General features: G+C 41.6%; 1 protein-coding gene across 3 annotated transcripts in view; it reads right to left on the bottom strand.

Annotated features, from left to right (window-relative positions):
* The window catches only part of LOC147017742 (synaptic vesicle glycoprotein 2C-like), a 98,430-nt gene that overhangs the window by 14,003 nt on the left and 72,196 nt on the right, over positions 1 to 12,231 (bottom strand). For all 3 annotated transcript variants that reach the window (XM_085847622.1, XM_085847621.1, XM_085847620.1), the window contains exons 9-12: positions 11,474 to 11,562; positions 4,881 to 5,045; positions 4,644 to 4,777; positions 4,174 to 4,377 (exon numbers count right to left, since the gene is read on the bottom strand). In XM_085847622.1, coding sequence (XP_085703748.1) covers positions 4,174 to 4,377; positions 4,644 to 4,777; positions 4,881 to 5,045; positions 11,474 to 11,562 — 592 coding nt within the window. The remainder of the gene's footprint in view (positions 1 to 4,173; positions 4,378 to 4,643; positions 4,778 to 4,880; positions 5,046 to 11,473; positions 11,563 to 12,231) is intronic.

Genomic DNA, 12,231 nt, shown 5'->3' with positions numbered 1-12,231 from the left:
CTGCACGGGTATGCTAACTGCACACAAAATGGGATAAATCTATGCTTAAGGGAGAATGGGCTTTTATGGAAGAATTCATTGGCAGTATTAATATCATGGGAGGCAGAGATGGGAGACCAGTCCTGAACTGAGAGGGCAGGTTTTAGTTCCTGCCAGTCAGCTTCAGTGGATTGCCAGACTCTGAGGCAGCTCTCGAACAACAGCCAGAGAAATGTTTCCTCTCACAAGTTAATGATGAGATTAACCCATTCGAGCAGTGGAGGAACAGGAGATGTCAGCAGGAAAATTTGTCATTACCAGGTACAGAAGAGAGGATTTGCCATTGGCACAAACACAGAATGAAAAGTTCACAGATCGAGTCAGGCCCATGGCAACACAGAAGTCATTTGGTGCAGAGTCATGGCTGGTTGAAGAGGTATCAACTCCCAGTCAATTGGTATGGTGATCATTGAAATTGCCACACATGATGAAGAGAGAATTGGGACAGGTGGTTATAAGTTAAGTCCATGTTGGTAGAGAGATGTAAATGGAGTCATCACTCTTAGGAGGATGATGCAGGACACAGACTAATAAGAGGTGACTGTGCAGGGGGAAGCGTAGCCCAAGGTACTCTTGGGGTTTGGAGGAGTGAGAGCAGTATGCAGACAATGAGAATGTAGTTCTTGATATACTGTAGACTGCAATTTCCCCACCAGGACAGGTTTCAGGCCTCTCAAACCAGAGATGACAATAGCTGGGGAGAGACAGATGAATCAGGGACATCCTGTGGGAGGAAGATTTTGTTAAGCAGATAATATCAGGTTTTGCAGTGGCAGCCTTTAAAAGAAAGCTCACAATAACTTTGAAAAGAAAAGCAGATTTTTGCTCAAATACCCTGATTAAGTAGTCAACATGCTTGCTGGCACTCAACGTGCTCATTTATTGTTTCTATGGTGGAGATGAACTCAGTGGGAGATGAATTTGAAAGTGGGAAATTAATTAATGGTAGAGATGAATTCCAAAGAGCTCACATTCTTTTCTTGGAATTATCTCTCTTGAGGCTATCCCAGAAAGACTTTATTGTACTATGAAATATGTCCAATTTAAAAGAGCATACTATTTTGGAACAGAGGGATCTCCCACATCAGGGAATAATGCTTTTTGCTGCAGGCAACCTCAACCTGGAAATGTAACCAAATGTTGCACATGTGGATGTGCCATAACACTTTCTGTATCACATTTACCATTCTAAACAAACCAATCACAATATTCCATCGATGGCTTGACGTTGGTTTGTCACCACCATCTCTGGTCACCCCTCCCCCTATCTTTTTGGTCTTCTTGGGACTTTTGGGTCTTCGTGGTCTTCAAGGTCTTTGGGGTGTTTTGGGTCTTCAGGGTCTTTTGGGTCTTCAGAGTCCTTGGGGACTTCTGGATCCTTGGGGTCTTTTGGGTCTTCGGGGTCTTAACTTTCAAACAGGACGTGATGAATAACATGTAGTCTTCATGGCCTGATGGACAGCTTCATGGACTCACGGCTTCACCGCCTCACCAATCGTGCTTTTTGTGTTTTATGCATACTGTATAAGATTCCCTCACCATCTGCTGGATTTGCTGACCTTCTTCTTCATCATTGCAGACTGATTGTTGGATGCAGCCCTTCCCTTTTTGATTTCTGCTCCTGCTCACTTCTTACTTCAATAAGTCCTGCATCAGATCAATATACTCGCTCAGCTTCTCATCCCTTTCGAGAATATTTTCTGAAAATGCATGTGTCACTTCATCTTCACATTACTTACAGGAACTTCGTTCGCTAAACTGAAGGCACTATCTAAATAGCCTCACCCATCAATTTCACTACTATTTATGCTTTGGAGTTTGCGTGTGATTTTGTCCGTTCTAACATTCGAGTTGTGGTATGCTTCCACAATGATGAACTTTCCAAATCTGCACAATTTCAACTCCCCTGGCTTCAAGTTTCTCTTTGTGGTTTCACCAAATTTATCTGCTTTCTTTACCGTTCCTGGAATGAGAACAAATATCTTGCACTCCTCAATCACCTCAATGCCAATTCAATTGAGCCCATCCAGCAATCCTCACCTTTCACAAAATGATTGTACTTCATGGTGACTTTAATGTTACAATGCTAACTGACTTGTGCATTCTTCATTTATCCATCAGCCTGGCATTTGTAATGACTCACACAGCTCTTGAAAGGCCCTCCACACATTCTATACCAGTCCAATGATCACCCGAATACTCCACAGATTTATTTCTCACCACCAAGCCCCAACTCTATAACCAAGCCTCTGTCTGTTACTGCACCACTTCACTCTGCAGACGATTGTCTCATCTTCAGACTTTCTTTAAACCTAACCAACCCGGGCCCATTCCTCCGAAATGCACCCTTTGGCACTTTAGATGTGCCGATTGGGATGGGCAACATCTATTTTACAAATAATATCTATGGAAAGATGTTATATATTTAGATGCCTCTTTCACTGCAGTTATGCTGTTGCAATCACTGCAGGCATTCTCCTACACATGACCTTGTACATCCTACATGCCAGTAAGCCAGGGAGGCTATCATCTCTTAAACGGTTCAATCACCTTTGTGCTGACATTGTTTATCATCCAAATCTCTCTTTCAATGTTTGGAAGTTTGCTCCTTCTGAGCAAACCCTAACAGCTTATAAATGTGAAAATGTGTAATCACTACTAATTTGTTATCTCTCAAGCAAAAAGATCCTTCATCCAACAGACATCAGTGGAGTTAGCCTCTTGCCCATCAAGTAGTCATTTCTTCAAGTCCTTGGCCAAATGTCCTCTAGTCTTCTAGTCATTGCAACTTCTGTGAATCTTTCTTTCTTTTGCACACCATTGCATATGGCTTTGTCATCCAATGACATCATTGGATGATGTCATTGGATGATTGTCATCCAATGACACATCCAATGACAACAAATCAGCCAATGTCCAAAGCTGACATATTTTGTCACTCTATTTGCAGCAACTTCTGCATCCTTGCCCCCTCTCTTGATCCCCCAACTCCTAACTTTGCTGTATCATATGTGTATTTATCATTGGATCGGTGAGTCAGTTACTTTGTCAGCTGACCAGTTTAATTGTCATCTATCTATAATTCCAGCAATGTGTGTGTGTGTGTGTGTGTGTGTGTGTGTGTGTGTGTGTGTGTGTGTGTGTGTGTGTGTGTGTGTGTGTGTGTGTGTGTGTGTGTGTGTGTGTGTGTGTGTGTGTGTGTGTGTGTGTGTGTGTCTGTGACCGCTGTTTCTCGACAACCGCTGATCCGATCTAATTGAAACTTGCCAGGTATATTGCTGGGGCCCTGAGTATGTGCCTTTTCAAGGTTTGATATTAATCTGACAAGTGCTTCCCAAGTTATGGCCATTTATTTACCAAACCAATGACAAGACACGTTGTTGCGTGGGCGTGGCCGATGGGGAAGGGAAGCTCAGCTGCGGTCTCCATTACGGGTTACAACGTATGGACTTCCGGAGAGTGATGACTTCGTGTATTCTAATAATTTCTCGATTTCTTATGCGCATTTATAGATAAACACAATGCCGCAAGTTATGATCGTTTTCATATGAGACGGTGCATAAATTTCGGTAACATCAGAGTGCTGGTGTGCTCCAAACCAGGAAGTATTTTTTTTCTCTCTCTTCTCTTCTCTTTTTGTTTTTCCTTGCGATGACATTGCGAAAAGGCAAAATACGTTGGCGCTAATTGAATAATTGGCCATTAAAACCTAAATTACGAATCATCGTAACTGTGATATGCGAACTTCCGAGCCACGCACGTACGGGCACGCGAGAGCGAAGAAACGGCCTGTGTGGTTGTTGTTTGTTGTTTATTCTTTATTTATTTATTTATTTATTCTTTTTTTATGGGTACGTACTAGTATATTGAAATATAGATAAGTGGGATCTCAATAGTTTGACATCAGAGTGCACTAAAAGTTGAAGGAATTATTTATATCTCCCTCTTAGTTTCTCTCTTTATTTCTCCATCATGCTTATGTGCTGAAATAAATAGGATGTCCCGTTTTTCACATCTCGCTTCTGGAAAAGAACAATATCAAAGCAGCCATTTGGACTCTTGAGCACAATGCATTTTAAAAAGTCTTAAAATGCACATTATATTACTTCATAGTGTTATCTGTTTGTGCCTTACCCAGCATATTAAGGCGCCCAACCTTGTCCATGAACAAGGCAGACATGATGTTTCCAGGAAGCACAGCCAAGATCCCAAGAAAGGTTACAAAGTAAACCCAATACGCACTGTAATCATTGCTGAAGTCTATGTGGCAACCTTGCTTAAATAGTTTGAAGGTACAGTTGTCCAAGTGACTGTTGATGAACTTTTCCTTGTAAATATCTGCAGGAACAGGAGTATTGTGAAGCATTTGTTCATTATTTTTTCTGACCATGATGACATGAGGAAGACCATTCTCATATGAGATTTTGATAATCCTATAATCCAGACAACTACTTGAATAGATTATTGGAAAGTTTCTGTCCTATTGTCGTTTGCATATACAGGTTAATCACATGGTTTTTAAGTTCCTTTTTAAAAATCAACATTTGGTTCCAAGCGGGACAGCACCCTCACTGTATCATAACAGCGTTCTGGTAGGTTGTTACCTGTGTTGTAGAACGAGGTGCTTCGCAAGGTGCAATTCTTGAAATAGGTGTTCATCGATGTGATGTCATCAAAATCACAGTTGTCAAAAAGAAAATTCATGAAGGTTACAGACTTGAATTTCATGTTGATGAACCTTCAAAATGGAAAGCAAGATATATCAGATTAATATGCTCGACCAAGTGTATAATCTTTGGGATTTTAAAAGTATAGGCCTTGCATGCAGTGTGTAAGCTCACCGAACATTCACAAACTCCCCATGAAGGTGAATTTGATTCTCCAAGGTAAAGTTAAATGTGAAGTCCTTCACCCGCTCTCCATCAAAAATCTTCACTTTTGAGTCGTATTCTTCATCTTGCAATTGCTGGATCATTTTAGGAAACCAGATACTCAAACCAAAGTATCTGTAACGATGAAACCCAGTTGTTTGTAACATGTACAAGTTAGAAGCACTGATGCTTTACTTTGACCTGTGTGTTTGAGAAATTACTGGATAAATTTAAAATGGCATGCCATTGTATAGTAAATCTCCATGGGATTTCATAAACCAACATTCGATAAGCGTGTTTACCACTGTGCGAAATGAGATGCGGTTGATGTTTCAAGTGTATTTAATAATAATAATGCTCACACGGGGAACGGGAATACAAATTATGCAAAAGTAATAATTATTCACTAAAACTCTTAGCCCCAACCAAGATGCTCCCACAAAACCAACAAATGATCAGGAACCTTTCTGATCTACCTCAGGAAATACTAACCACTCGCTCAGAGTGACGGAGCACGAACCACTCGCTCAGGGTGACGGAGCACGAACCCCTCGCTCAGGGTGACAGAGCATGAACCACTCGCTCAGGGTGACGGAGCACGAACCACTGGCTCAGGGTGACAGAGCACGAACCACTGGCTCAGGGTGACAGAACACGAACCACTCACTCAGGGTGACAGAGCACAAACCACTCGCTCAGGGTGACAGGGCACAAACCACTCCCTCAGGGTGACGGAGCACAAACCACTCCCTCAGGGTGACGGAGCACGAACCACTCACTCAGGGTGACGGAGCACGAACCACTCCCTCAGGGTGACGGAGCACGAACCACTCCCTCAGGGTGACGGAGGACGAACAACTGGCTCAGGGTGACAGAGCATGAACCACTCCCTCAGGGTGACGGAGCACGAACCACTTCCTCAGGGTGACTGAGCACGAACCACTGGCTCAGGGTGGCAGAGCACGAACCACTCGCTCAGGGTGACGGAGCACGCTCCACTTGCTCAGACCTACATGGACCACTGACCTGTCTGCGATGCAATAATGATAGGCCTATAGACTCTCCTCATCGCAGGAGATTTCAATAATTTTGACGGTCTTGGTTTCCATGGAATTCATAGTTTCCATTAAGTTGTTTCCATAAAGTTGTTGTTTTCACTTTCCTCTATAATTATTAAATGCCTCTTCATCATAGCTACGGATCGCTGGGTACAATGCAATGCTTATAAACATCCAGAGACGTCAGTGTTCATGGCTTGACATTTTGGGCATCTCCGGGAGGTGTATGTTTAACATGGTTTGCTAAACACGTGCCAAACTAGCCGTTTCTTCACAACCGTATGTTGGAGTGCTTGCTTGAGTGCTTAAGCCACTTGGCGAGCGCTGTCCAAGCTGCTTGAATGTTCGTTTCGCTAAAAGTGTCCGTGCTCTCAATGGAACATCGATTAGACATTCGTACGTTTCCGCCTGTGCTGGGCCCTGCGGTGGGTGTCGTGCAGTTGGAGTCTTGGAAGGTGTCTCATCCGCTGAAAATGTGTAATTTTATTTTTACAGGATATCGTTTTCTTTAACCTTTTTGTGCGATCTCCTAATATAATCAATCCATCCCTCACTTCGACATTGATACATATATAAAAACAATAAGATACATCCGACCACGTGTTTGCCATGATCTGGTTGTGAAGGCTGACAGCAGAGATCGACATTTTGTGTTCTGGTCCTTGATATATTTATAAATTGAATTTTTTTAATTTCCCACTTGAAGTCCTCTTTCAAAGAACTCTGTTTAAAGGTAAATCTTTGTGTTTGTCGTTGTTATGTGTTTTATGTGTGTGTACATTACCGGTCAAAAGTTTTAGAACACCCCCATTTTTCCAGTTTTTACTGAAATTTAAGCAGTTTAATGTTTCAATGTACTCTGAAATTAATGCAAAGAAGAAATAAACAATTGCAGATAAAAAAGAAATCATGGATCGTTTTGTTGAACAAAATTTCATCTAAATTTTTGACTCGTCAAAGTAGCCACCTTTTGCAGATATAACAACCAAACATACTCGTGGCATTCTTTCTACAATGGAAATCAAATATTGTTCGGAAAGTTCTTCCCAACGCTATTGCAGAAGTTCCCACAAATGTGTTGCACTTGTCGGTTTCTTTGCATTCACCCTTCTGTCCAGTTCATCCCAAACTAGCTCGATGGGGTTTAAGTCTGGAGACTGTTCTGGCCATTCTATGATTTGAAGCCTACCGTCTTGTTCTTTTCTTTAAAGGTAGTTCTGACATAGCCTGGAGGTATGTTTTGGGTCGTTATCTTGCTGTAAGATGAACCCCTGACCAACTAGGCATAGACCAGAGGGTATTGCATGGCGCTGCAAAATGCTGTGGTAGCCCTTTTGGTTCAGGGTGCCAGTCACTCTGTGCAAGTCGCTGACTCTGGATCCAGAAAAAGAGCCCCAGATTATCATGCTTCCTCCTCCATGTTTGACAGTTGGTGTCACACACTGAGGAACCATCCTTACGCCGACTCGACGGCATACAAAAACCCTGCGTGATGAACCGAAAATTTAAAATTTTGATTCATCCGTCCATAAGACCTTCTTCCAGTTTTCAGTAGTCCACTGGTGGTGCTTCATGGCCCAGGCAAGCCTCTTTTTCTTATTTTGCCATCTTAGCAATGGCTTTCTTACTGCCACTCGACCTGTCAAACCTGCAGCTCAAAGTTTTCTCTTCACAGTTGAAACTGAGACTTCCTTACTTCGACCATTGTTAAGCTGTTCTTGAAGCTGCTGTCCTGTGAGCCGCCTATCACGCAAGCTTTTCACTCTCAGAAACTTGTCTTCTGATTGTGTTGTGGCTTTGGGTCTGCCAGACCTCTTCCTGTCAGAGTTTCCTCCAGTTTCCAAGTGCCTTTTGATGGTGTAGGAAACTGTACTCTCTGACACCTTGGCTCCCTTTGCAATTTCTCCAAAGGAAAGACCTACACTTTTAAGGGTTATGTTGGTCTGTCTGTCTTCCTCTGTTAATTGTTTTTTCTCACCATTGTGATAGCAATCTACTATTTCCTGCAGTGCAATATTGTCTAAATCATGCTTCAGAGGGTGAAGCAACACAGTCTGTTCCAACACTACTTTTATACAGACAGGGGGTTTGTAACTAATCAACAAAAGTTGGGACACCTGTAGGAATTGTTTCCATCAACTTTCAAGGCTTAATTCACTTCTATTGCTGCAGAACAGCTGCAGTTGTAACCCATTACTTGTTCCCTGAAAAGGGCCTTTTTAACAACTCTGATATTTACATTATTTTTCAGTTTTTGGTAACCTAAACTTTTTTTAACCTCTGGCAGTTTACCGCTTAGCTTTGTACCATTTCAGGTTATTCACTGGACTTGAACTGCTTAAATTTCAGTAAAAACTTTGAAAATGTGTGTTCTAAAACTTTTGACCGGTTGTGTACGTACATACACAACTGTTGTGTGTGTTTGTGTGTGTGTGTGTGTGTGTGTGTGTGTGTGTGTGTGTGTGTGTGTGTGTGTGTGTGTGTGTGTGTGTGTGTGTGTGTGTGTGTGTGTGTGTGTGTGTGTGTGTGTGTGTGTGTGTGTGTGTGTGTCTTCATATGCGGGTTTCAGAATGTGGAATGGAATCCTCCCAGGGTAGGCTCAAAGTATCCACCTTCATGTCGGTAAGGGGTCACGATTCATGGACCAAGATGGGAAGTTTTCTGTTTTCAAAGTTTTGTGCCAAGGGTTCTTCAGGATCGTTACTGAGCCCCGGACAGCTTCTAACTGTAGTTCGTTTGTCGTGATATTCCCAGGGATGGTTTTTAATATCTCTGTGAGGTTCTTCGTCATCAGTCCTGTGAGGTTCTTTGTTATCACTGGTACAACTTTGGCATTCTTCAGGTTCCAGGATCTTTTCCCTTCATGCATGTGGTCATGGTATTGCAGCACTCTCCTCCCACACCTCTGTCGCTGTGTGTCTCTCTCTCTCTCTCTCTCACTCTCACTCTCACTCTCACACACACACACACACACACACACACACACACACACACACACACACACACACCATCCCTCCCGCAGTGAATAGCAACATTTGGTGAGGTGTTGCTCTCCCGAACTCCCCTTTCTTCATCCTCTCTGCCTCCCCTTCCCCCTCTCACTCGTCTCTCTCTCTCTCTCTCTCTCTCTCTCTCTCTCTCTCTCTCTCTCTCTCTCTCTCTCTCTCTCTCTCTCTCTCTCTCTCTCTCTCTCTCTCTCTCTCTCTCTCTCTCTCTCTCTCTCTCTCTCTCTCTCTCTCTCTCTCTCTCTCTCTCTCTCTCTCTCTCTCTCTCTCTCTCTCTCTCTCTCTCTCTCTCTCTCTCTCTCTCTCTCTCTCTCTCTCTCTTTCTCCCTCCGCCCCCACCCCCACTTTGTTGACCCATCAGTGAAGCGACGGGTTGTATTTGCTCGGTTATAAATAATCAGAATCGGTCATGTTGATTTCATTTTGGAATTCGATAAAGTGTTTGCTCTGATTATTACCCTGCAGTCGTGAAGCAAAAAGCAGGGTTAGGTATATTAGGTTGTGTACGTGTGGCGTACGTGCGTGTCTGCATTTTTAAAAATCATTTTCTTGCCAATCATTGGTCCAATTGACATGAAATTTTACCATTACATAGGAGTGCCTCTGCCTGTACAAGTTTTTTAAATCATAATTATGACGTCATATGTCATGTGGTACAGACACCTTGGAAAAACATTACACCTTTATATCTCCCAAACTGCTTTATGAAAAATAAATTGAAACATGGCTGATTGTCAAGTGCTCCCAATGGGGAATAAGATATGTTGATGATGATGCCATTGGTGCTTTCATTATCACATCATAATTCGATAAGTACAATGCTCGCTTGATCTGATCAGTATGAAAAAAAATTCCTCTGCAACTGTTAGTCTGATGGACACGAAAATTTCAGAATATGAGCGGCTCCTTCTGTATAATTTTTTAATGATAATTATGACATCATCGGTCACGTGGTGCAGGTGCCAGCTTGGAAAAAACCGCACCTCTATCTCTGAAACCACTCCATGGAAATATCTGAGACCTGGTTCATTGTCAACTACTCCCCATGGGGAATAAGATATGTTGATGATAATGCCATCGGTGCTTTCGTTATCAGGTCACAATTCGACAAGTGCATCACTTAGCCGATCATTATGAATTTTTTTTTCTCAGCATTTGTTGGTCTGATGGACACGAAATTTTTACCATCGGAGCGCCTCCTCTTGAAGAATATTTTAATGATAATCATGATGTCATAGGTCATGTGGTACAGGCGCCATCTTGAAAAAACCGCAAAATGTTGCACCTCTACATGTCCAAAACCGTTGACTGTGCAGGGTAAGTTCATCATTGTGATTGCATGAGTCTGTTCGGATGAATATTCATCAGAAATTCACATTTGATACACCACTGAACAGGCAATTGAATAACTAACCTTCCAAATGATATACAACAATCAACCAACAGTTTATTCAAATTGGGACAGGAGACTGCTTCGCCCCCACACCTCAAACATTTCAGAGTACGAAAATCTCTTCACGTGATTATGGGTGCCTCTCAATAAGGTGTCTAAAATAAAATTGCAACCCACGATATTTCGTGTCAACATATATATTTTTTTCTCACCCAGGACATCCCAGGAACAAAAATACACCAACACATAGAGTACTGGTGTGGGGAAGTATTGCACGGTAGCCCTGTCCAGCCCATGGACTGAGTTTATCCAAGCCATCCTCGATTTTGTCCTTAAACTCCGCTATTAGTGTTTCCCCTCTCTCTCTACTGCTCCTTTTGTTCTGTTGCATCCTGATCCTTTCAGTGTTCTAGCTCTTTCCCCATACAGGGGTCCAGTGTACCAATTTTGACATTTGTTTTCTTCGTCACTCCTGTGTAAAGTCCACACAAAGGTTGGTTGTGCTTTATGACCTGTTTTTATGTCATCTCAAACATGTAATTCACAAATCCTTTACTATAATTAAAAGTTCGAGCCTTGCAACACCAAAATATTTGAAACTCAGTGATTTTTGTCTTTCTCATATTTCTCAAGTACAGTATGTCTTTCTCACAGTTACTTCCATCGTTCTCTGTCCTGTTACCTTCCTGAAAAGTGTTGCATATAAATTATCATATTCTGTTTGTTTGTTTTTTCCGAACAAACCTTTTCGATTGTTGCTAATTTTATGGTAACTACCTATAAACTAAAATTTGATAATGGTGTGCCGATCGCTGTGGGAAGCAAAGTCAAGCTGACGTTTTGGGTGTTAAACTTTCATTGGATCCAGAAAAAGAGCCCCTTTTAATATTTTGAACAATATTAACCCTTTTGATCCGACGAAGGGCTAATACCAGAAATGTCAACTTGACTTTTCTTCCCACCAGGGTTAGCTTCAGCTTTGTCAACTCTCATTTGATAAAACCAATCATTCAAATTGGCTGCTGAGCTAGACCATCCACAGGGATACTTGACAAAGTGTACAATTCCTTTGTAAACCGAATTCGTTTGTACATTGAATGGCCTTACCCGAAAGACAGCGTAAACCAAACTGCCATTAACAGCACAGCTGATCTTCTGATTCGAAATTCAAAACACTTCAAAAAGTTTTTCCACATCTGAAAATGCAAATAATTAATGTATCATAACTTATTAAAGACTACAGATAAATGTATGAACACAAAATGATACCTGTTAATAGTATGGACAAAACAAGCTTCATAGTAATCAAAACATCAATTTGCAGTGTTATAGTCCCCAAGCAATGCAGGGATACCCATCCCACTTCCTTTTCCATATAATATGACTAATTACAATTGGTGATATAGCATTATTGTGAGATTTTTACATTTATGCCAACCTATAAAGGTAACGCATAGCTCTCAAGCCCCCAAAGTTTAAATAAATAAATCATGAACCTTTTGGAAATGTTAAATTTGAAGTGAGAATGATGAAGATGATGCTCCGAGAAGTGCAGTAGAGTAAAGCGGTTTTGCTCCCAATTACAATATAATTCACTTGGAATATCTGTAATGTGTGATTGGTAAAGTCTCATAGATAGGATTTCCTAATGATTTGATGCCCTAAAAGGGTGAGATCTTGTTCAAAGGATATAAACTGTATTACTGTTTCAAGTTGTGTTTTTAAAAATATACTTATTAACCTAAAGACATGCCATGAAATGCCTATCAGCATTGAGAGGTAAAGTGTGATTATAACTTTATTAACATTGGTAGAGATAAAGATAAGCACCCTTCTGAAATTTTTTTCGTTTAAAGAGAACGGCC

Source organism: Eptatretus burgeri, chromosome 11, assembly GCF_056783735.1.
Source record: "Eptatretus burgeri isolate ZD-2024b chromosome 11, Ebu_testis_v1, whole genome shotgun sequence".
In the NCBI taxonomy this organism is placed as follows: Eukaryota; Metazoa; Chordata; class Myxini; order Myxiniformes; family Myxinidae; genus Eptatretus; species Eptatretus burgeri.
Note: the sequence above shows the minus strand (reverse complement) of the source record. Positions and strands in the feature narration are given on the sequence as shown.